Here is a 25,366-nt window from a genome sequence, read left to right on the forward strand (position 1 = left end):
TGTGAACAATGAATGCCTAACAATAGTTTTTTTATCTCGTTGGACTACGTTTTCATTCAAGAAATATTTTCATAATAAATTTTCCTTCATTTGTAGAAAAGTTCCCGTCTGCTTGCCACTGTGACCCTTTGTGTGCTTTTTTTACGGTTCTATTTCTGCTTCAAACGTCCACACGAATGCAGCCAACTCTGACGAGGAATCATATCGCTTTATTTGCCATATTTTACACATTCATACACAATTCATGCACAATAAGAACGATTTGCACTGCCACAGCGATGGCTGAAGCAGACGACAGCGAACAGGTGCTGCCTAGCGCCACGCCGCTCGTAGGTGACGGCCCTAGCGGCAGAAGGTATGAACTAGAACGTGGGCGCTGGAAGAGGTGCTCTCTGGGCAGGTCAGGAGTGTAGTAGGTCATGATTTGTGGCAGCGCGTCGTCGACTCCGACCTGGCAGAGCGGGTGGAACGTCTGTTGCGATGGTTTAATTTCAGCCGATGATGATGCCGACACCGTGGAACCGTGAACGGGTAAGGGCGTTGTGAATTGAGTACGCGGCAAGAGCGTTTTGGAGGAATCGGTTTGCGAGAACGACAAAACTTTGGAGCCAGTGCCTCATGCAGTTTATGCTACGGGCCTCGGCGAAAAGTACACTGCCGTTTGAAATATACTCAAGACCGCCCTAATCGCTTCTACTCTTCGAAACGCGTGCATCTTAGACTGTTTCGCGCAAAAAAAAAATTATGTTTTCACTTGCAACTTTTTTCAAAAACTGTGTTCCATTTACTACAAACTTCGGGATACCGCCAACGCATGCCGCGTCAGGCTCAGGTTTGTTACAAGCGGGCTCGACTGTATGCCTAATTTTAAACTTATGTTTTACTTTAGCGGAGGCTTCTGCTTACATAAAAATATTGGGCTTGCCTTGCACTTTAAAGTATCCCATGTCAGAATCGACAACTATTAAAGACCTTTGGATAAAGGCTTCAAAGTTTTCAGATTAGGATCACATTTGCTGTAATTAAATGGGACAGGACGTATTCTCTTTAGAAAAACTTTGGATTCTGGTAGTTAGTGATCTGCTCTCATTGGATACTGACGACAAGTGTTTTCATTACTGAGATGTTCTTGTTTTATCAGTTTATTGCATATATTGCAGAAAAACTTTGGATTCTGGTGGTTAGAAATCTGCTCTCATTGGATACTTACCATGTGTTGTCATTACTGAGATATTCTTGTTTTATCAGTTTATTGCATATAATCAGACTGTTGCTTATTGCTTATTCTTACTAGCTTTCCAAAATTAATTATTCGGTTTTGCCTGTTACAGGCTTAATATTAACATCTTTGTCGTGCACTCTGCAGTGGAAGGTGCTGAATTTGAAAAGTAGGTCTTTCGAGACATTTGTATGCATGAAATTTAGGTACAAAGCCATTCTTGCAAATCATCCTATACTGATACAGATGAATCCCTATATGATAAAGATGTGCTGGGTAGTAATTCTTGTCTTTTATACAGGGTGTCTCTTTGGCACGGTTATTTTCTTAACACTTATTTTAATATAGGCACACTGGTGTCATGTGTATTCACATGTCTGTTACATTAGTCTCTCTTGTAAAGGGTTCTGAATGCATTTCAGTCTAAGACGGCTGCAACATATTCAAGTTTGCAAAGTGAATATAAAAAAAGGCTAGTTTGTTGATTAGTGTAAAGTATATGAGACGGTTACTGGCTGTGTCACAGGACATAATTTTGAAGGTATTTATTTCGCAGTCTTTTTTTTTTGTATTCTAGGATGCTTTTCGGGCCTCGTTGCAAGATTACGCACCATTGATGTTCGAGCACATGAAAGTATAGTAAAGGAGGATGTCGTGGCATGGGTGATTGAGACAGAATGTGAGCTTTCAAAAGGCTACAAGAATGCTAAGGAGGTTGCATTTCTACCATTGCTGGCTGTGTACTTTGGGGACAAAGAACAGGGGCTCTTCAAGGTTTTCGAGGTAGGTGTAGTGTACAGAATTTTGCGATTTGTGTAGTACTAAGAGAAATGCTCATTAGCAGCTAATAATAATAGCAGCACTAATGCATACCTGTTTAGTGCAACTCCTTTGTTCCTTTTGTGTAAACCTGCCCGATACCTGAAATTTTTTTTTAAGTGTCATTGGACATATGTTCCGTGTAAGAATATTTTTAAGAGGGGAAAAGTGAAACGGAGTGAAATACGCATATTCTTTTTGCACTATGGGGCACTTTCTTTGAGGAAGTGTGTTGAGGCGAGTTCTTAATGCCACAAAAATTCGAAATGTAGGGGCTGAAAAAAAAAAAAGTTATCGTAATATCAATATTATGCTTTGGCACATCCTCTAGTGCTCTGTCAAAAGTTTTGCTGCTTTTGTAGGCAGCATCATTGTGTTTTCGTTGTGGACCTTCAAGTAATTCTTTCACGGGTGTTGTAAGATGTGAACGAACCAGTGAACAAACGGTCACACTGCACGTTGGAGATCTAAACTGCGACTACTTTTGGATTGCAGAGAAGTTTATCATGAATACTGATAACGATGAAAATACTGAAGTGGTGCTTTCATCCTTGTAACTGGTTGACTAATCAATGCAATGTGTTATTGCAATGCATAATCTAAGTTTGGTATGTCCTGAAAAACTTAAGCACCCAGTGGGATACCACTTTTATTTATTGCATTGGTTCTGTGTGTTTAATACTTCAGGACGAAACAATTTGAACTCAATACAGTGCGCGTGATAGTGGTTTACTGCGGCCATAGTCTCTGTAATTGCTGGCAAGAGGAGCTGCACGCGTCACTCCACTAGCCCATTTTTGATGTGCTGCTTCAAGTGGTCATCATCCAAGATAATCGTTACTTCATTGTTGAAACTAGAATAACTATCTTCTGTCAAATGCTGTCATGAGCACTTGTTTCATGCTCACAAATAAAATATGAATATTTGGAGTGGCCTGCTTTAGAGTAGGACGCCATAGCAACATACCGGACTTGATTTTTTGTTAAATTTCTTTCATATATCTATTTGCATGACATTTTGTGTACATAAGATGCATCAATAAAAATGTTCTATAAAAGGTGTCCTATACGCAGGAATATAGGGTAAAATAATGGCCATTAAGGTATTCTCATCAGTAAAAAAAAAGTGCTGCTATGAAAGCTTACGACCTGCAAGTAAGCGCTAAGCTCTGCAGTGTTTTTGGCGCATTAAGTTTTTGTGACAATAAGTAATTGGCACACTTTATGCTGGCATGCGCTGTGTATTTAAAGAGTGGACATGCTGCTGCCTATCTCTTGTCTTTGTTACTACAAGAGTACCTGTCCAGCAAACAGTCTTAAGCTCGGTTATGTAAGCTGCTATCATTGCAACCGTGAGCCTACATGACTGTGTGTTTAGACAAGTCAGGCATGATTAGCAATTAAAACCACAGGTACCCTGGTGGCTGGCACTCCAGCTCCTTATTCTGCTTTGCAGGTGCTCATGTGGCCACGCACTGACATTGCGAGAGTTATGGTTCATTGTGTGGCACCATTGGTCTTGGCATGCCTTTGTATAAAATCTCGTTTCACTTGATGAATATCTGCATGTGGTTTTTTTAGTTAGAAGTGCTTAATTTTCTCACCTTGACCAGATAAGATGCTATACAAATATATATTAGGTATACAATATGCATTGTGACAAAGATTTAAGGGAACGGGAAAACACTCTTAGTAAATGGACGTCCCATATGGCATATACCACTTCAAACTGAGTCATTCTTTTCCTTTTTAGCAAGGCACAAGTATAACTGAAGTGCTTTCTGAGCTGCCACCTTCACCCATCATTGACCCCCTAGGTAAAATGTGTTTTCAAGTTTGTAACTAGTGCGTCAAGGAAGGTGTTCCATGCAGCGGGCGGCGCCAGGATCGATGTACTGGGGCGAGAGGAACCATGATAAGAGTTCCCTCTTGGTGGGGGGAGGGGGGGATTCGGGCTTGTTATGACAATGTTTGCCCTTAGGAGAATGGGTGCGATAAAGGGCAGGCAAAAATGGGGAGAGGTAGGCACCATACTGCTGCAGCCCCTCGTTTCATGTTGTAGTAGATTGACACTCTTTCATCGTGGTGCATATATACTCGTATACTCGTATCAAGATTTGCCTGTCTGGCATGGAATCAAAAATCTGAGAAACTCCGGCAGCCTAAATGGTATTGATTATAGTACTGTTAAATCAATGCACCTAATTGAAGGGGTGTCTTCTAACTTTCGAAATAAAGCCACGATTTTGGGTTCCAACTAGGTGTTGCAATGCATAAAAAGCTAAATGTGTAACATGGTCTAGCCATGCACGTTTTCATGCCACGAAAGATTTGAGGCTTATGCATTCTGTCCATATTTTTTATGTATGTATGTAGGTATGGTGTATGTATGCATGTATGAATAAATTTCAATATTATAAAAGGTGCACTATCGGAAGGCATTCACAATGTGCTGAGAAGGTATTCTACCGTACACCTTTTGTTAGTAGCAAATAATTGATTGATCAGGTCATCATGTTTATGGTTTACTTTGTAAATGTTGACACTCATTCTAATATTTTCACAATAATTGTCTTGCATGTGTGTGGGGCATGCAGAATTTTTTTTTTTTACTTTTGCAGTATGGGAGAGAGATGGCAAACTGTAATTGCTGCTATTAATAATAAAAGTTTGCATTATACACCATGCAAAGCGATCATGTGTTATACAGGGTTATCGCAAGCTGCTACATATCTTTGGGAAGTAAAGTAATCGAGTGGTGCATCATATGTCATTGAGAAATCTGTGTTGGTGCTACAGTAAAAACTGTTTCATCACCATGTCCAGGACTTCATACGAGGTGTGGGTAAGGGGTAAAGAATAAGAGGACAAAGGCTTTTAACAGCAGTTGAGGTACGAAACCAAGCTCTATCACTTGAAAAATACAGCGTAAAAATAAACAGTTTTTATACTGTACATCCAGCATATGGTAAGACACTGCAGTTGTGCCACATGCAACCTCTGAAGCAGTTTGACCTGCATGGATGGGAACACTCGACATGATGGTTTAGTGGTTATGGTGGTCGGACTGCTGGTCCATATGTCAGGAGATTGAATCCCAGCCGCGGTGACTCCATTTTCGATGGGGGGGGGGGGGGGGGGGGGGGTGAGAAAAGGCTTGAGGCCCGTGTACTTAAATTTTGGTGCACTTTAGAGCTTCTCCCCCCGCCCCCTATGGGGTCTCTCATAATTGCATTCTTGTTTTGGGACGTTAAATCTGATTAATTATTATTGTACTTGCACTGGCAGGAACAATTTTTATGATGTGCAAGGACATTCGTAATGCACGTTATAGAAAAAACTTGCTCTCTGGAACATGTTTTAATATGGTCTAGATAAATTATATGTAATCTCCTAAAGTAATCGGTTACTTGTAATCGATTACAAATTCTTTTAGTTTTGTAGTACAATCTATCATTTTTTTTTCAAAACTATAACACTTCACATTTTTTAATTCTTTTTGTAACTGTTTGCCCAAAATTAACACCTTACTTGCAATACCTTATCTTAGGGCCAGCAGCAGCAAAGCACTGCACAACCCCGACCGGTGTGCAAGGTGTTGCTTTATATATAATACAACCTTTCACTCCAGCACATGCATTGAGAGTGTTCAATGTAGCAGCTGATTTTTTAGCAAGAAAGCACTCCATTATCAGTAATAACAACTTTGAAAAACTAATGCCGTTAAATGTTAACCAGATCCAAATTGTTCAATTGCACAAACAGCTACGACGATGACCTATAAAAGACACAAGACAGAGTCCAATTTACCAACATAAGTCTGTTTCCTTGAACATGCACGCAGTTTTTTATATGAACGCATGAGCACCGTTTGTACAATCTGCCACTGAAGTTTCGGTAAGCCTTTCAGCCTGCATCAAACCTTTAACCTTCTCTTTAACATGCCAACTCCAGTAGTTTACATGCCAGCCACATTGTTGGAGATTAAATAAACTTGCATTATTGTGTTACAGTAATAAAATTATGAAGTAATGCTAAAGAAATTTATTACATTTCTATGATTCTTGAGTTACATTTCTAGGGCTGAATCTAACCTCCCTAATCAAAACATTTAAAAAATGCAATTGCAATTTTAATCGGTTACTTGTTTACTGTAACTAGTACAAGTCGGATGTAAATTCGCTTCTATATTAATTTTTCTTGTTCCTAGGACGCTGCTGGAACACTTGTTAGTTGGCTGACAGCCATCAAATAAAGTGATACAAAAATGGGCTCTCGCATTATACCATGTAAATCTTGTAAAACTTTGTAGCAATACCTAATTTCGAAATTGATGCTGTAACGTTAGTTTCACTATAGGATTCTTAAATTTTTTTTACAGAAACCATCTTTTAAGACAAATGTTATGTCGGGTGAGAGCAGGAACTCTTTTGTGAAGCGACTGATTTTACCGAGGCAGTCTGTGTAATGTTCTTGACTTATTATGCATTCAACATGATGTACCCAAATAGTGCTGCGACTACACTGGAATTCTTGCAAAGGTCAGTCTTTTCTGTTGCTGGTCATTTGCATTGTTAAATGAGTGCTGTTGTTCTCTCATTAAATTAAGTGCCACTCTAAGTTAAGTACTGGCTTTCATTACTTTCATTACAAATTCATAAATGTCTGATAGCAACCACTAAAAGTGTTCCCGAATATTTTTATAGGCTATGGCTCACAAAAGTCTAAAAGCATTCATCTCTTACGAATAAAAAAAAGCATTGGCCTGATCTGTGGGCTGTTAATGGTGGTATTTGCACAGTGGAATGTAGCGTCGTATGCCAGGTCCTCAGACTTTGTTAATGCCTACTAGTTTTTTAGTTTAGGTTAAGCACTGCACTGCGAGCTGTTGTTATAAAGAAAATTTATACATGTGCCTTGACTTCTACAGTTTGTACAGAGTGTAACAATGCTCCGGCCTAGTTAGTGCAGACATGACTAGAACGTGTGTTCTAGGTATTCCGTGTAGCCAAGGTGCAAGATGAGAAAGTTGACAGCGGGAGAGCAGAGAGTAGACAGGCATTTACACACAAGTGTAAAGAGATGTGCAAAGTGAGTAGAACAATGACTCAATTGAGAGGTCACTGTCTCTTCACGAAGGAGCAAGAGAGGGGACTTGAAGATGTGGAAGAAAAAAAGAACATTTCTACCATGGTACATGCTAAGCATAAGATCACGAGTGAGACATTCCTCGCCCCTACTATTGATGGTAGAACGGTTAAGGTGCTTGGCTGCACACTTGGAAGTTGTGGACTCAAACCAGGTTGTGGCGGTCACATTTTGATGAAGGTGATAGAAGCCGAAGCACTGTGTGATGTCACTTCGTGTTAAAGAAAATGAGATACTCAAACTTTTCAGAGCCTTCCACAACGGCGTGCCTCATAATCATATAGTGGTTTTGGCATGTAAAATCCCCCACATCAAGTACAGAGATGGCTGTTTCAGAGTACAATAGGGGGTAGGTGGCTGCATGTGCAGTGATGGTTGCTGTACAAAAAAGTAATGTATTTAGTATATATAGGTATATAGTATATAGTAAATATAGTATTGGCATACCTAAATCTAGAGTGAACAGTGAAATTCTGAGTGGATGTCTTGTCCAGTTTTGTAGCTAATTTCTGCACTGTTCCAGGAAACACTGTGCACCCTGTCATGCACCAGATTCATACAACCCTAATTTATTTACATCAATCAAACCAAATCTCAATTAGAAACATTGATAACCTCATTCAGGTGCAGGCACTTAGCAACCCAATTTCACAGTGGTATTCATTTTTTCCCGCATAATGAGCACTCTACCAACTGAGCTCATGACACCCATGGTTAAGTTTTGGTTCCTACAAGCAAAACGTTGACTTTCGAAACTGGTATTTGCAATTCAGATGAGATTACTACGGTGCACATATTTGGCATATACTCGACCTTCAGTATTTGTGTCCACTGCCTGAAGCTTTTCAATTGGTGCGGATTGCTTGTCAGCGGTGCTTCAATAGTATAATCACGAGGTCTGGTCATGTTTACTTGCTTGCCTTAAGTTGATTGTGTGTATCAAAACCAATTGTACTGCACCTTGTGAGAATGAGACGTTTATGCTTACCCTGCTTTTTTTCTTCCCTGGAGGAAAAAAAAATCTGTTGCCACCTTCTTGAGTTTTGATGCTATTCCCTCAAGCAGATCCTACACTTTTCTGGTAATTTATCTTGTGATGCAGATGTGGAGGGGGGACATTTGCTTCACAAACTACTTTTTTACTTTTTACTTACTTATTACTTTTTTTATTGCATTTCCTGTTACACATTGAATTTGATGATTGCTTTACACGCATTGTTTCATTACATTGCATTCTACGTTCACAGATCTCTGCCACATTAGGCCATTTCACCTGCACTGAAATGGGAATGTGTATTGTGCAATGTCTGTGCACGGTAAAGAACACCAGATGGTCCAAATTTCTTGAGCCTCTCACGAGGGGGTCTCTCATAATCGTGCAGGGGTGTTGGGTGTTGTACCCTGCATATTATTGTTATTATTATGATTATTAATATTATAAACATTATTAATACATATGCAAAGCCTTTTAGTCTGCTGCACATATATCTATGTAAAAACAAGCAACAAAATAAAAGTGCACTTAACACCTATGTAAGTCCACATTAATCTGCAGGAACTTCAAGTGCTTAAAACACTTGAGGGTCGTGCACCAGCTGTATCGTAACCATGTGTACAAGTTGCAAAACCAGAATTTTTTTTATAACGTATGCAGTGTTTGCAAAAAAGCCGCTATGCACATGTACATGCTGCATTATAATAAGTCACTCAACACAACCAATAGTGCCTTGAAATTTCGCTTCAGCTGGTTACACTGCCAGATGCAGTAGTTGCTCCTAATGCATTGTGAACCATTTGGTCAAGTGCTTGTTCAGACCATCACTACTCAGAAAGATAATTATTTTTTAGATAGTGGTCAAAGGCTTAGGAAGAATTTTTCTTCTCGGGGGAAGAGGGGGCACCTGCCATGGCAAAAAAAAAAAAATGTGGGGAAGGAAGGGAATAGGCCAAGTGTGCCTCTCCCCCCCCTGGCTAAGACTGTAATACTGTCTCAAGTAACTGCTTTCTATGGTGGTATTATACAGTCTTGGGGTAGCAAGACAGTTCAAGCGCATGGATAGTCTTTTTGCTAACTAAAGAAAATTTTCATTTTATAGGCAGCTGTTCCATATCAATCCCCCAAAGGGGGGTACCAAGCGTGAAGGAGGACAGCAGTCGAGGACATCTGTTAGTGCAAAAGTAATGAAGCTCAACCATATGCTACAAGCAAACGTCCTGTCAGAGCAGCTGAACTGTCCTAATCAGGTGTGTTTTATTAATCATGAAATGTGTTGTAATAGCTTATTCTCATGTGCTACAGTTTTTCATGTGAAGTGCTGCATCTTAACAGCAGATCATGAGTGCAAGCTTATCACGATTTTCTGCATGATTGTTTATTTTTGGGTTTTTGATTTGAACCTCTTCGGGACCCTGATATAACTGATAATTCATTGTAGGAGATACCAGTGTGCTTGCATCCTAATAGGGTTGGTCAGATGATGACATGGTATACCCTGCTAACTCACACAATTTGTACAGTAACTATCAGTGTCCGTATTGCACTAATTTTGGCACTCAAGTTTCTTTTGTGCCAGTACGCAGGGAATCCCTTACACATATCCTCCCTCTACTTTTTTTTTTCTTAGCGGATTGTATTGGAAGTGTCGGTTATGTGCAACAAAATGCAATCGCTGCAAAAACATGTCAGCATGCATCCCTTATGAAAAAGCTTGGGTGTATATTTTTTTCAAATCTGGGAACAGAAATCTAGTGATCATTTTCAAAGTCATGACTGAAATGATTCCAAAATATGTAAAATATCACCTTTCTAGGTTTGATTTTAAGACAAATAAAGTTAAGAATTAAAAGCTTTGGCAATTTCTGGGAAAAGAAATCTTTTATATATGCAAGACTCATGATCAGTTTTTAATTCTTCCTTCTGAGCATAAAGCATCATTATTATTATTTCCATATGCATGCTGTTCTCCATCCAAGACCTGTCCATTTTTTTTGCGTGAATCTCGGCAGACTGAAAATCTGTCGGTATCATAGCTTTCATTGGCTTGGCAATGGGGCATAAGGGCAATGTTTGAAAGCGGGGGGTTACAGAGCAGCAAAGTTGTGTCAATACTCGGTGAGTTCCGCAGTTGCGCTGGTGGAGCTTAGTTCCTGCACATGCTAGTTGAACTTGGGAAGCGAATCTGCATTGTTGGCCACAGTAGTTGTCATGTGACTGGCTCAACAGGTGTGTCGGGAAAGTGTCTAAAACAGCTCCAAACTTCTGTGACATTAGCTAGTTTTTATTTCTGTGTGAGATACTCAATTGAATTGTACCATATCATTTTGAGGCTAGTTTAGTGTAAACTTTTTCAGAACATGATTTTACTGATATGGCAGAGCTCTTGGGTACTGTTCACAAAATAGCTACTGCCTGATAATTATTGAAAGTTGACACTCTCTGCACAGCACATGTTTTGACACTCTCTGCACAGCACATACCCAGCACATGTTTTGGCAGCCATATCTATCCAAGCAAAACAAAAAGGCAGCAGAACTACACAAGAGTATCAAGTGCAGGCCATTTTAGGGAGCTACTAGTTTCATTTTAGTTAGTGCAATGAAGGACTTGTTGAGGCAGTAGCAATATCTAATAGAACCTGTATCAACGATTCAGTACTCACGGCCCTCAGTCAAGTACTAGCGGCCCTCAGTCCCCAGCGGCTGCGAAGCAGCTGACCATGGCGGCGGTCAGGTCTGCAACGCAGCAGAGGGAGCTAAGAATCTCTGGATCCGGACAGGCCGCCATTGGAACCTGAACTTGGCTACGTTTAACGCTAGAACCTTATCTAGTTAGGCAAGTCTAGCTGTGCTGTTCGAGAAACTAGAGGGCATTAAATGGGATGTAATAGGTCTCAGTGAGGTTAGGAGGACAGACGAGGCCTATACAGCACTACAGAACGGGCACGTCCTTTGCTATTTGGGCTTGGCTGACAGAAGAGAACTGGGAGTGGGGTTCTTTATTCACAGAAACACAGCTGGCAACATAGAGGAATACTATAGCAATAATGAAAGGGTGGTAGGTATCGTAATTAAACTCAATAAGAGATACAAGTTGACGGTGGTACAAGCTGACGCGCCTACATCCAGCCATGATGACGCTTTAGTTTAAAGCTTCTGTGAAGACGTGGAATCGGCAATGAGTAAGATAAAAACACAGTATACTATACTGATGGGAGACTTTAATGCAAAAGTAGGGAAGAAGCTGGCTGGAGACCAGGCCGTGGAAGACTATGGCATCGGTACTAGAAATGCCAGAGGAGAGCTTCTAGTAGAGTTTGCAGAATGCGATAATTTACGGATTTTGAATACCTTCTACTGAAAACAAGGAAACCCTACGTGGACATGAAGGAGCCCTAAACGCGAAAATAAGAACAAAATAGACTTTATAATGAGTGCACACCGAGGCATCGTGCATGATGTGGAAGTGATTGGCAAGGTACGAAGCAGTGACCATAGAATGGTACGGTCTCGAATTTGCCTAGACTTCAACAACAAACGACACAAACTTATATGCAAGAAGCCAATCAATGAGATAGCACTGAGAGGGAAAGTACAGGAATTCAGAGTCTGGCTTCAGAACAGGTACTCAGCTCTTTGTGAGGAAACCAACCTTAGCGTAGATACAATGAATGATAATCGGATGAGTATTATTATCGAGTCTGCAGTGGAAGTTGGAGGCAGGGCAGTTAGACAGGACACTCGCAAGCTTTCCAAGGAAACGAATAATCTAATTAAGAAGCGTCAAAGCATGAAAGTTTTATGTACAACAGACAAAAAGAACTGGCAGAGCTTCCGAAGTTGATTAATAGGCGTAATGTATCTTGTCTAAGAAGGTATAACATTGAGAGAATTGAACACTCTCTGAAAACGGAGGGAGTGTCAAAGCAGTGAAGAGGGAACTTGGGATAGGCAAAAATTGGATGTATGCTCTAAGGGACAAAGAAGGCAAAATAACTACCAATATGGAGAGGATAATTAAAATAGCGGAGGATTTTTACAGAGATCTGTACAGTGGCTGGGATAATCATGACCTTAATACTATAAGAACAAGCAGTAACCCAGGTGACACCCAATCAGTGATAATAGAAGAAGTCAGAAAAGCTTTGGAGAGCATGAAAAGAGGCGAGGCAAACCTGCTGGTGAAAATCAGGTAACATCAGATCTGCTGAAAGATAGAGGACAGATTGTGTTAGAAAAACTAGCGACCCCTGTTTACAAAGTGTCTCCTAACAGAAAGAGTACCAGAGTCCTGGAAGAATACTAACATTATCTCAATGCACAAGAAAGGAGATGACAAGGACTTGAAAAATTACAAGCCGATCAGCTTGCTCTTCATTGTATACTAGCTATTTACAAGGGTAATTGCTAGCAGAGTAAAGAATACATTAGCATTCAATCAACCAAAAGAACAAGCAGGATTTCGAACAGGCTGCTCAACGATCGACCACATTCATACTATCAACCAGGTAGTAGAGAAATGATCAGAATATAGCCAAACACTATACATAGCCTTCATTGATTACGAGAAGGCGTTTGATTCAGTAGAAATATCAATAGTCATGCAGACTCTGTGGAATCAGGATGTCGATGAAGTATATATAAACATCCTGGAAGAAATCTACAGGGGATCAACTGCTACCATAGTGCTTCATAAAGAAGGTGACAGAATACCAATCAAGAAGGATGTAAGGCAGGAGGACACAATTTCTCCGATTCGATTTACCACGTGCTTACAGGAGGTTTTCAGACGCCTAGAATGGGAACAGTTAGGCATAAGAGTTAATGGAGAGTACCTTAGTAACCTGCGCTTCTCCGATGATATTGTAATCATGAGTTGCAATTCGTCCCTCGAGTTACTCAGCAATGCAGGGTTATACAAGGAGCGCAGAAGAGTAGGTCTTAAAATTAATCAGCAGAAAACGATATTAATGTACAACAACCTCTTAAGAGAGAAGCGCTTCGATATAGGTAAGAGTGCACTTCAAGTTGTAAAAGACTATGTCTACTGAGCACAGGTAATAAATGCGGAGCCGAACCACGAGACTGAAGTAACTAGAAGAATAAGAATGGGGTGGAGCACATTTGGCAAGCACTCTCAAATTGTGACAGGTAGATTTCCACTATCCCTCAAGAGGAAGGTATATAGCAGCTGCATCTCGTTAGTACTTAGCTACGGAGCAGAAACCTGGAGACTTACAAAGAGTGTTCAGCCTAAATTGAGGACGACATAGCGAACAAAGGAAAGAAAAAGGGTAGGTGTAACCTTAAGAGACAAGAAGAGAGCAGAGTGAATAAGGGAACAAATGGGGGTTAGGAATATCATAGTTGAAATCGAGAAGAGGAAATGGACATGGGCTGGGCATGTAGCGTGTAGACAGCATAACCGCTGGTCATTAAAGGTAACTAACTGGATTCCCAGAGAAGGCAAGTGGGTTAGGGGGAGACAGAAGGTAAAGTGGGCAGGTGAGATTAAGAAGTTTTCGGGTATAAATTGGCAGCAGCAAGCACAGGACCGACTTAACTGGTGGAACATGGGAGAGGTCTTTGTCCTGCAGTGGACGTAGTCAGGCTGATGATGATGATGTGTCAACAATGATTTTGTTGCTATTGTTAAAGTGACTGGTCAACACTGTGATGGTTCTCAGGTGGGTGAATCTGCTCAATGCTAATGCATCCCTTTGTTTCATAAAACAACACTTTTTTTTGCACTTCTTGATTTACATTCTTGGTATTCTGGGAGCTCACTTTGTGAAATGCCAATGCGTGTCTTTATTTCATGAAGCAACAGTGTTGACCCCTAATCTTAGTATCGAAAGAATCATCATTTGGTTGTGGCAGTAGCTCATGTAATCCACGTTAACAAGCCCTCCAATGCACTAACAAAAAAAAGGTCTAGTTTACATAAACTCTCTTGCATGCGTTACTCCGGTGTATTTTTCCAGCTTATTGGTTTTAGTTTGTTTCATCGGCTTCATGCTACGACAAGTATGGTTGTGATCACATGTCCCAGGCATATCTTTGTGTGTTGTAGTTGAAAATACCAGTTGTAAGTCGGTGCTTGCTTATTTCTCTTTTTTCTGTGCAATTTTTATGCAATAAGCCAGTGCTTGTCTTTTTCTTTCTTTTTTTCTGTGCTCTTTTTTGTTTGTGCCATGATACATTATGGAATATGAACTAGGCCGCTTCCACACCTTGCTCAAAGAACACTCCAAATTTCATCACTCTAGATAGCACATGGGGAGTACAAGCTGAAGAAATTGCATGGTCCGTGCTCGCATGAATCGGATGTGCTAAATATTTTCCATGTAAGATGACGATCGCGTCAGCTTCGCAGATTTTGTTTTTGCGATTTTTCACATGCATTTCTCTGAGGTTGTGGCTGCAGCCACAATGTCCTTATAGCTTTCCTTCTGCAGAATGTTGCAGGAAAGCTTTGCCTACTATGCTGGTCACCAGATATCTGTTCAAAGCATTCACTCAGTCAACATTCAGCAATCTGTTCGATTACTTTTTTTACTGTTGTTGAGAGCATTGGTGGTATGCACAGTAGTGTTTATGTATTCGTTGATCTAGACATTAGCATTCCTGCCTCCACAAAAAGTTTAATCAGTATATCGTTGTCATAAACTTCTTTTGGGTATGTCAGCTGAATTGTTCGTCCTGTTAGCATGGTCTATGTGGCTTTGTGGTTCTTGCGTGTGATACCTTGCATGTTTAAATGCCTGTTGTGCTGATTCTGATATATAGTAAAGCAATAAGAAAGGCATAGATTATATGATCTGGTTCAACGTCTTTTACATGTTGCCTGCAGGACATATCAACGAGTGTTTACTGAATTGTTTGCACCGTCTAAGCTTCTAGGGGCACCATCTTGAACTAATTCTGGGATTATGCTATATGCTAGTGAATTTGGTCATGGGTCTGCAGTAGCTTGGTGACCATCTCAGCTTAGCAAAGGCAACAGCATTTCAGTGTGCAAATACTGCCATCTTCAATTGTTGTGATATTCAGATACTCATTATCCTCATACCATCCTCTACTGTTTTTCATTTTCTTACAATTTCTAGGGCTTGTCTCGTAATATTATTGTGATTCTAAGGTTTAGAACACGAACACTTCTATAAGTTATTCTCCAAAGCTGAACTTGTCTCTGCCAGTACTGTAACCCAGCTAGATGTCGACCTTCAACATCCTTTCGATGATACAGGTGCTTACTGTCAATGCTAAAGAAGGGCCAGGGTGTTGTGAAGACCAGCACTTTCACCCAAATAATTGGTTGTTATGCAGCCAGCCAACTCCTTGATTCTATGTCAGGCAAAGGAAAATCTCTCAAAGTGCTTACAATCTGTTCGTCAAAGCTTCTTGCCTTCACTGCAGGAATGACGTTGAATTTCTTGAAATAGTGCATGTAGCTGGTAAGTGCTTGATATATCGTGTGAGGAAGAGTTTTTAATTATTAGTGCCCTGCTGCCGCATGGCTCTTTTTCAAGAGGATACTGACAAAAATACTGCACTTGCATTTTTTTTGCATGGCACGCTATTTATCGGAGATGTGCTGCTATAAACAATTACAGGATCCTCATTATGAACCAGTCTCAGTTTCAGTTGGGAAGAGCTCCAAAAACAAAGATTGGCCCTGTATCTACATGTAATCTGCAAATGTCGTCGAAAGACACTATCTTGCGTGTGGAGAGAGTGAACAAAACATTTATTTGATGTTCTGCAAAGAAAATTAGTGAATGGTATTCTGGAGGCGCTGCGTTAGAGCGCCTCGAGCGTGCAGCAGAGGCGAACGAGTGCATCAAGTCGCGTCACACGTGAGACTTGAACGCCATCTGGTAGTTTCATTTGGAAAACAAAGCACGTGGCCGTGTGCGCCCGTCTCAGAGGTGATAAGCTGTAGAACACGAGGCGACGGGTAGGTGCCATCGCCATCTCGTCTTAGCAAAGCGTTAGAAACACTCCCCATTCCGTGCAAGCGTTGCATGGTAAGCGCAGCGTGATAAGCGCTACGGTCCCTAAAATTACTCATGTATGCGTTTTCTAGTAAGAGGTGCATATGCAGAATATATAAGTGTTGTTATGGTGCCCCAGACATGTGCAATAATTGCTTCTTAATTGACAATTGCACAAGCATGAATGCTCAACCTTGAGCAACATTGGTGGTCGCTACGGATGGGGTCTGCCGTTTCAAGTACCCTATGCCGGTAAGGGTGGACAAACAGACAAATGTATAGACAGACAGACAGATAGACCAAAATTTTTGCGTCGAAGGTACCCAAGAAAGACTGTCATTTTTTATAAGCCGACAGGTGCAACTATCACACCTAGCATGTGCTGACATGCTAGCATGTGCTAACATGCTGCAGCGTGTTGTGACAAAAGACAGGGTTACATAGCATCAGAAGTGTGAACTGCAGGGCAGCAATTCCAAATCTACTTTGTGAAGTAGGTTGCTCGCTTCTCATTAGGTGTGTGGTTCGGAGTTTGCTCAATTCAATGCCTGTTCTAATGCCGTAGACAAGTCGCAGTACTTGTGCAGAATGTCGCGATCTCTCATTCAGGTTTCATGAACGCTTCTGTTTGGGCGTTCTTTTTTTTCTTTTGTGTGTGTGAACAACACATACTTTTGTGTTCTTCTTGTCGACTAGTATGTGTCGACTTGTTTGAGTGCGCTTAGACAGTACGCGAAAATACGCTCATATTTATGATTGCGAAATTTCAAATCTTTTGCGTTGCTGTTTTGAAATAACAGATCTGGAGTGCGGCATTTCAAACAAGGATTGGTACTCTCCATTGCTTTTTGTTGCGTGCTCGCATATTTCAGATCTAATTTCTCTAGGTGGCTTTTACATTAGCCCATCAGCCGGGCGACCCACGATGCTAGGGCAGCTATGCAAAGCGTGCATGCCTTCGAGTCGTTGGGTGCATGCATCGTATAGGAACCTCACACACACGTGTCAAATCAGTTAATAGTTTATTTGCTATTTCGTGTGAAGTCTTATATCCGTGAGTGCAGCTCTCACGAAGTAATCACGTGATGTGGCAGGCTAGTTCATCCTTACACTGGCTCATTCTTTGGGCGATATAATTTGTGTGGGATACAAGTCCACAAGGCGCACTTCCGAAATTTGATCAGTACGTCTATTCTCTTCATAAAATAACAACGACTGTTGCAATGTATCAGTTGTACGTCTTCTGACACATTATTAAGGCCTTAGAAGCCACACCAAAGGCTAAAATGTGCCGCCAGCGACATCGCCATCACGCGTCGACCGCGTCAACGCCATCTGTCGCTTTCACTGCCTGACACTCACAGTGAATGCTCTCTGTACTTATTGTGTATCTTATATATGAGGACGGCTGCACCACTCATGTGCTGAGTAACGAAAGACAGTCACACTGCTCCTTCGGACGCTATCGTGCCAGCTAACAAAAGAATTAGCAAGAGCAGCCGCTCATGAACGTTCAAGTTAGTGATGGTATTTGCCGCGGAAGGGTTATTCAGAGACGTGCTCAAGATTTGGCAACAAATCGCGGGTTACTCACTAAAGACGATATTGTTACATTTAAGAACATACATACATACTAAAGGGTGGTGCGCACAACCTAATATCTGGTAACTGCGACCCCGAGTGACTCGAAGAAGGCCTCATGAGAAGTACGCGTTGCACGTGGCACTAAACAGAGCTGATATAGGCTAACGCTACACTCGTTCAGATAATTTTGCGATCAGTAAGACGGCTGGCGCGAATGCTCTCAGTGCGCTCTGTGCCGAGCAAGCGCTTCTCGAAAGATCTTCTCGAAAGGGTGTCTGGAATGTAGGAGCAAAGCAGGTGGCGCCACTTTCGGTGAACAATGGAACTAGCATAAAACAACTTAATTTTTCATTTCATAGATAGGGCTACCACAAAAAAAAAAACACCTGTGATGTTTATTAATAATTGAAAATTTTGTTTGAAGGCCTGGGTGGTCAAGTTAGCACAAGAAAATAAAAGACACAATATGCATTTAATAATATGCAATACTTGTAGCTAAGTAGCATCTAAAAGAAAAAAAATGAGTTTTTATGGAACTGGCCTGCAGAATAATTACCTAAAATTATTGCCGTCTTTAGGTTCCCTGGTGAAGATAAAAAGAATGGTCTCTTCAGAAATTCCCGGAAAGGGGAACTGCTGCTTCAATATATAGGAGTTGGGAGTATCAGCTTCTATAGTTTTGTCGGTTTATCGGTATTGCGTAACCAAGTACAGCCATAAACTGCCACAATCACACAATAATAATTCATCAAGTTTTTGTCAAAGCACAAAGCCACTTCGCATGGAAAGCAAGTGTATTGTAGTGTACCTAGCCACTAAATATTACGGGTCTGCTTTGAAAAGAAAAAAAAAAGACATTACCACTCGATCTTTTACTACTTTGCTCATTTTCATTGAGGCGTAGAGAAATACTGATAAGTTTATGTCCAATATATCTTCATAGAAACCTTGAATACCACTTCGTCTAAAGGTAGAGGAAATTTCATTTTGTTAGGTTGAATAAATTCGCCATACTTGCAGTACGACGGAGGCTCGCACAGAGGAAATGCTTTTTGTTGCTCACACTATCTTCTATTCTATTAGGTAATGATTTCGACGACGACATGTTGCTATAAGACATGTTGCTTTAAGCTAGTATTGCTACAAGAAACTGGTTACTCCTAATAGCGTGTCAGCGCTGACTGCATTAAATGCATTTTCTATTGCTTGAAATAAATCACTGCATAACCAACAAGTGCACGATGATGAGGCGGCGAAGCGTCAGTCAGCGCTTTCATTCATGCGTCCGCCCGTGCGCTCGTCCATGAAACCGTCTTTGTGCCCACCCAAACATCCACGCGTGCCTCCGTAGTGCATGTGTTTGTGTATCCGTCCATCCGTGTCTCTGTTCATCCGCAGGTCCGTCTAGTGAACACTATAAGTAATACCATCTCGCATCGTTTCCTCATATATCCATCATATAGAAGTGCTGCCACCAGCGGACATTCCATGGACTAAACGAGTGGTGGCACGGTTGGCCCAGAGAAGCGGCACGTGGGCACTCTTTCATGGCCTGTGCTTTGTGTCTAGTTCCCACCTTTCATAACCGCTGTTACGAAGCGCGCCTCCGACGACGTTACGAAGGGGGTCACGAATCTCACCGCTGAAACCACTGTTACGAAAGACGGCGACGCCAACACGGCCCCGAAGGCGCCACTACTTCGAACTCGGCCGGGAAGGTCACCAGCAGTTTGGTAGCGTAGGTTTCTCAGCTCCCGACTGTTTCTGCGCAGAGCTGATAGACGAGCGGATGAGACGACGGTGAGTTAACAAGGTTTATGTACAGCAAATACATAGAGGCGTTACAAATCCGGCACTGCGGCCGACAGCTTAGAGACGCGGACAGCCAAGCTCTTTCTTCTGACACATAGGTCTACTACTCGCGCCACGTCGCACGGCTTTTTATTTGCCCCGGGTGGATTCTTTGAGTAACCGAATGTCCAACGAGAAGCGCCGCTGGTCGTGAGGTCAGAATCCTCAATGGGGTCGCCGCAGGGCCACGCCATTCTCATCGAATCCGGAGCCGCTGTGTGTGCTTGCACTCAAGGACGAGTGACGTCGCTACACATTGCGTAAGACTCGCCAGACAGGAAGGCGCCGATTGCTTCGACGGGCTGAGCGAGCTCGCAGGTGCGTGACAGACCTGCGCCGCCGCGTGGTGACGCCATTGAGTTGATTGCGTCAGGCTGGCTCGACTGCTGGCCTTGACACAGATTGCCTTTGCAGAGGCATCGGCGCTCAGTGTGGACTACCAGGTGTAACAGCACCCCCGCCGCCAGACAATACGCAGCAAAGACAAGCTGCTTCCACGTGGCTCGGATGTTGGGCGCGCTCGTTCGCTGGGTCCCTCCAGGTTTACCTCCAGGGTCATGGGGAGAATGCAGCTCCAGACTTCGTTCCGTGAACACATCCTGTACTTGAGGACGGTTCCCAGCTCCACTGGCTTGTCGCCACAACTTGCCGTCCAGCTTCGCTCGTTTCTTCTGACGATTTTTGCTCTCAGCACTTGTCGATGGTTCTGCAACTTGTCAAGAACGGTTCGACAACAGACAACACACAACACAAGCAAGTGCCCTCAGTCACCCAACGGAACACCAGACAAAGTATAGTACATCGTATACCATGCTGTGTGTATATCGAAATTTCATTCCGGCTACACCAAGAGACACATGTGGGACAAAAGACTCTAAATTCGAGAATTCAAACTTTTACACGTACAACAACATAACGAAATAGAATAGAACATAAAGTTGGCTTGTTGAGATCACTCTGGACGAGAGCACTCAGCTAAGGCTATGATGAGGACAAACTTTTGCCCCGAATTGCCTGCGAGAAACCGAAAGGTGGAGAAGGTACTAACTAAACACACGGCTCAATGCGTCTGCATTAGCGTTTAGCTTTCCATTTCTCTAACGAACGTCAAAGTTGTGCTGTTGGGGTATCATGCTCCACCTCAATTACCGGCCACTTTTAGGCGACATGTTATTTAACCAGGTTACAGGACAGTGGTCTGTTTCGACCACAAACATCGAACCAGAGACATAACAGGCTAGCATTTGAACGGCCCGCACGAGGCAAGTGCATTCCTTTTCAGAGGTACTGTATGCCTCTTCCCTGCCACTGAGTTTTCGGCTCAAATATAAAACTGGCCTTCCATTACCAGCTCTGTCTTCCTGGCACAATATGGTTCCCCTGCCCCGATCACTCGCGTCGCATTGAATCACAAATCTCTTAGAGAAATCGGGCGCCATGAGAACGGGTTTTTCGCTTAGGGCCTGTTTTAGCTGGCAAATTGCATTCTCCTTTTCTGAGTCCCATACTACTTTAACTCGCTAGTATCCAGCCAGGCCCGAAAATGCCCTTATCTCAGATTTTGTGGTTGGTCGTGGATAGTTCATGACGGCGGCTACCTTAATTTCTGAAGGTCTACGCCGACCACGCCCCACAACGCGTCCCAGGTAAGACACCTTGCCGCACCCTAGCTGACATTCAGTAGGTTTCACGGTAAGGCCAGCCTCTTTCAACCTGTTCAGCACGACGCGTAAATGCTTGACATGTTCTTCCCAGTTGTTGGAGAAGATGGCGACATCGTCAAGATGCAGCAGAGCGAACTCAGAGAGGCTTTTAAGAACGCGATCCATTAAGCCTGAAAAACAAAAGGGCGCATTTTTCAATCCAAAGCTCAGCTTAAGTGGATGATACGTTTCAAATGGAGAAACAAATGCGGCATTGCGGCTAGCACGCTCCGTAAGGGGGACTTGCCGATACCCTCGCACGAGGTCTAGCATGGAAATATATCTGGACTGTGACACAGTTTCCACCTTCTTCTGTAGGTTTGGTATCGGGAAAGTTTGGTTTCGAGTTATGGCATTAAGGCGCCTATATAATCGATGCATGGCCTCGGATCTTTTCCTGGCACTTGAACCAATATTAGAGGGAATGTATATAGTCACTCTAGCCCAGTACTATGACTCCCGATTCCAGCATTTTATTGATGTCCTCTTTCATGATCTGCTTTTGCACAGAGGAACAACGATACGACTTGCTACGGATTGGCTCCTTACAAGTTAGCTCGATATCGTGTTCGATCACCGTCGTATTTCCGGGACGGTCTGAAAACACGTCTTCAAACTCGGAAACAATCCTTCTCAGGTCCTCCTTCCTGACTTCACTTAACCTAGGCTCTAGGTTCAACTGCTTCAAGATTACCTCCGATGCCCTTTCGATTACATCACTAGAACTCAAAATGTCTGCTCCCTCTTCCTCTGAAGCATTGAACAGCCGATTTACGACCGCTTGACGTTGAACGTATGGCCTCATCAAGTTACTGTGGTAAATTTTGTTCGGCCGCCTTCCTAATTTCACTTTATAATTGGTATCAGAAAGCTTCGATATTACTTTGGCGGGCCCTTCCCAATGAACCTCAAGGTTGTTCTTTTTGGACGGTTGCAGCAGCATTACCAGACTTTCTACTTCAAGAGCGCGCTTCTTCGCCGATTTGTCGTAGTACTCCTTCGACAACACTTGTGAAGCCTTCATGTGGCTTTCCACTAGATCTTTCGTTTTTCCAAGCCTCTGAAGGAGGTCTAGAACATACGCAACTATATTAGGGTCCTCATCGAATCCCTCCCAGGACTCGCATAGCATTCACAGTCGTGTTCTCAAACTCCGGCCATACACAAGCTCTGCAGGGCTAAAACCAGTGCTCTCATGAGGAGCTGATCTCAAAGCGAACATAGCAGGAGGAATACACACTTCACAGTCACATTTGTGCTCATAGCAAAGAGCTCTCAGTATCCGTTTCAGAACGGAATGCATACGCTCTACCGGAATAGATTGCGGGTGATGGATCAAGCTGTGCACAACTTTTATTCCACATTTATCCATAAAGGTAGACGTAAGGCAGCTGGTGAAGACACTACCATTGTCGCATTGGATTTCAGAAGGAAATCCGACGCGTGCAAGTATAGATAGCAGTGCATCCATGACATGAAGGGAATTAAGTTCCTTAAGCGGTATCGCTTCCGGAAATTTTGTGGCTACACAGAGAGCCGTCAGGAAGCACTGACAACCTTGCCTTGACTCTGGCAATGGCCCGACGATATCAATTACTAGGCGGCGAAAAGGTTCTGTGAAAATTGGCACAAGCTTCATGGGTGCCTTCCACTGATTTCGTCGTTTTCCCCGCTCTCTGACAAGTGTCGCATGAGCGTACAAAGTCTTCGATATCCTTCCAGCATTTCGGCCAATGAAACTCAAGCGAAACTCTAGCCTTGGTATTTTTTATGCCGAAATGCCCTGCCTGTGCGTTTTCATGCGCCAGTTCCAATATTGGCGACGATACTTTTGTGGCACCAAGAGCTGCTCATACTTGTGACCCTGCACATTTGTGTAGCTCCGATTCAGGAGCCCTGCTTTCACAAGAAAAGAAACATTCTTTTTCTTTTTTTCCAAGTTTACGCTTTCCATTTGCGCTTTAATCGAGAGGTCCTCACGCTGCTCTCGAATGAGCGTCTCTCGATCAATCCTCGACAGCTTACCTCAACTTTCCGCTACAGGCGAGAGCGTTGCACCCCTCTGGCTCTGACTCAATGGCACCATGTCGTCTCCCCCTGCTACAGAAACCGTGCCAGTCGCTTCGGCGACGGGCCGCTCAAGTGACTGCTCACATGACTCACACGGAGAATTTCCTCTCTGAGGTTCCGTCGACTCACCGCCAAGGTCACTTGATGGTTCACCGCATTGAACAAGATCAAGCTCCTGCGAAAGCTTCCGCGCTTGCAATCGCATGAGGGCCATGCACGCTAAGTAGGGGAAGAATGATTTACCCTGCTGTTTCACAAGCTGCTCTGAGTGGTGAGAGAAAAGATAAAGAAAAAGACCAGGAATCGCGGCAGACACAGCTGCTTCGGTGTGAATCTTACTGAACAAGCCTTCAATGACAACTGGAGCGATTGGTAAGCAAGCACTCTGCTCTTCGGCGACTTGCCTGATCCACCCGCATTTTCCTGTAAAGTCATCCGGAGACACCAAAGAAGGATGGACAACGTCCATGGTTGCCGCTGAGTCTCGAAGTGCTTGACACGTTTTCCCATTCACACTAATTTCTTGGAGATACGGCTCTAACAACCGTATGTTCTTTCCCGATTCTCGGATTGTTGCAAAAGCAAACTTTTGCTTACAGTTTATCGCCATGTGCCCTTCCTTTTTGCAGTTGTAGCAGATTAGCGGCTTCCGTGAATCAAACGTCCGTGTGGTATCAGCGCGTTGTTTAGGAACGTCACTCGATTTCTCCGCTTCCGTTTGCCCTTCCCCTACAGTGTCCTTCGTAAAAAACGGGTCCCTCTGGAAATTACGGTGCAGAGCGGATTTCCGTTGATCATACTTCGTTTAAAAGCCCTCTTTTCTTTCATCCTTTCAACGCACACTGCCCTGCTATGTGACTTTCGGCGAGTATAATACTCCTCAGCTAGCTCTGCTGCCTTGTTTAGCTGCACTTCACCAAGTTTGTCCTGCTGCCAAAGCTTGACATCCTCCTTGATGAAGCGGTAGAATTGCTCCAATGCAATGCATTTTACCACTTTATCGTGGTCGTTATAAAAACTTTTGCCCTTGAGCCGTTCAATTAAATCGGCTTTGAGATGAAACGCAAAGTCAACGTGTGACTCATTCCCCCTTTTAGCATACCGGAACATTTGCCTGAAAGCCTCGGGTGACAACTTATAACGTCTCAAGAGCACTTCCTTAACCTCGTCATAGCTCTCAAACGCTTCCCTCGACAAGCAAGTTATCGCGTCGGACACTTCGCCGGGAAGAAGAGCTAACAAGTTCTGCGCCCAAAGAGACCGCTCCAAAGCATTTCGCTCGCAGACGTGTTCAAACTTGACGAGATACTTCGCCATGTCCTCGCCTACTACGAACGGTGGCAGTTGGTCGCGAATCCTCCGACCGCTGGCCTGAACTGTCCCAGAAGCTACGCTAGGCACCTGCGAACACTGTAGGATTGCCAATTCTATTCGTTTCAACTCAAGACGCTCCTGTCTCTCGGCTTCCTTACGGCGTTCTCGTCTTTCAGCTACTTCAGGTTCGAGAGCCTTTCGACCTCCTCACGGCGTGCTTTGATATCCACCCAGGCCTCATCGACTTCCTCAGCCGACACTCGTTCATCCTTCATGTTCTTGAGGATCGCTTGCTTTCGTTTTGCACGGCCCAAAGAAAGGCCAAGTTCCTCAGAAATTTCGATGAGTTCCTTCACTTCAAGGTTCTCCATCGTTCACACTAGCCTCTTGCTGTTTCCCCTGTTAAGAATCTACTTGCCGTACCCACTATAATTCTACTAGCAAGACGCGCAAGCAACTTTTTAGCACTGTCGTGTTTACACCCTCTGCATTGACATTGGTTTCAAAGCGCTCTGACTTGGCTTGAAACAATCAAAGCTCGCTCGCCAATGCTTCACACAGCCCTTCTCTAAAACTACTATAACCTGAGCTTGAGTAGTCTGGTGACCTGAGGGGAACACATCAGGCACTCACCGCATCGATGTCGCTGAAGCTGGCCGATCCCG

At 43.0% G+C, this 25,366-nt stretch overlaps 1 protein-coding gene across 2 annotated transcripts in view; it reads left to right on the plus strand.

Moving 5' to 3' along the window:
- The first annotated feature begins 422 nt into the window (after window positions 1-422).
- The window catches only part of LOC142796348 (uncharacterized), a 116,503-nt gene continuing 91,559 nt past the window's right edge, over window positions 423-25,366 (plus strand). Inside the window, exons 1-4 of one of the 2 annotated variants that reach the window (XM_075886723.1) lie at window positions 423-531; window positions 1,797-2,002; window positions 6,420-6,579; window positions 9,283-9,430. In XM_075886723.1, the coding sequence (XP_075742838.1) occupies window positions 6,506-6,579; window positions 9,283-9,430 (222 nt within the window). In that variant the 5' untranslated portion in view covers window positions 423-531; window positions 1,797-2,002; window positions 6,420-6,505. The remainder of the gene's footprint in view (window positions 532-1,796; window positions 2,003-6,419; window positions 6,580-9,282; window positions 9,431-25,366) is intronic. The other variant, XM_075886722.1, reaches the window with a different exon arrangement.

Source organism: Rhipicephalus microplus, chromosome 2 (assembly GCF_043290135.1).
Source record: "Rhipicephalus microplus isolate Deutch F79 chromosome 2, USDA_Rmic, whole genome shotgun sequence".
Taxonomy (NCBI): Eukaryota; Metazoa; Arthropoda; class Arachnida; order Ixodida; family Ixodidae; genus Rhipicephalus; species Rhipicephalus microplus.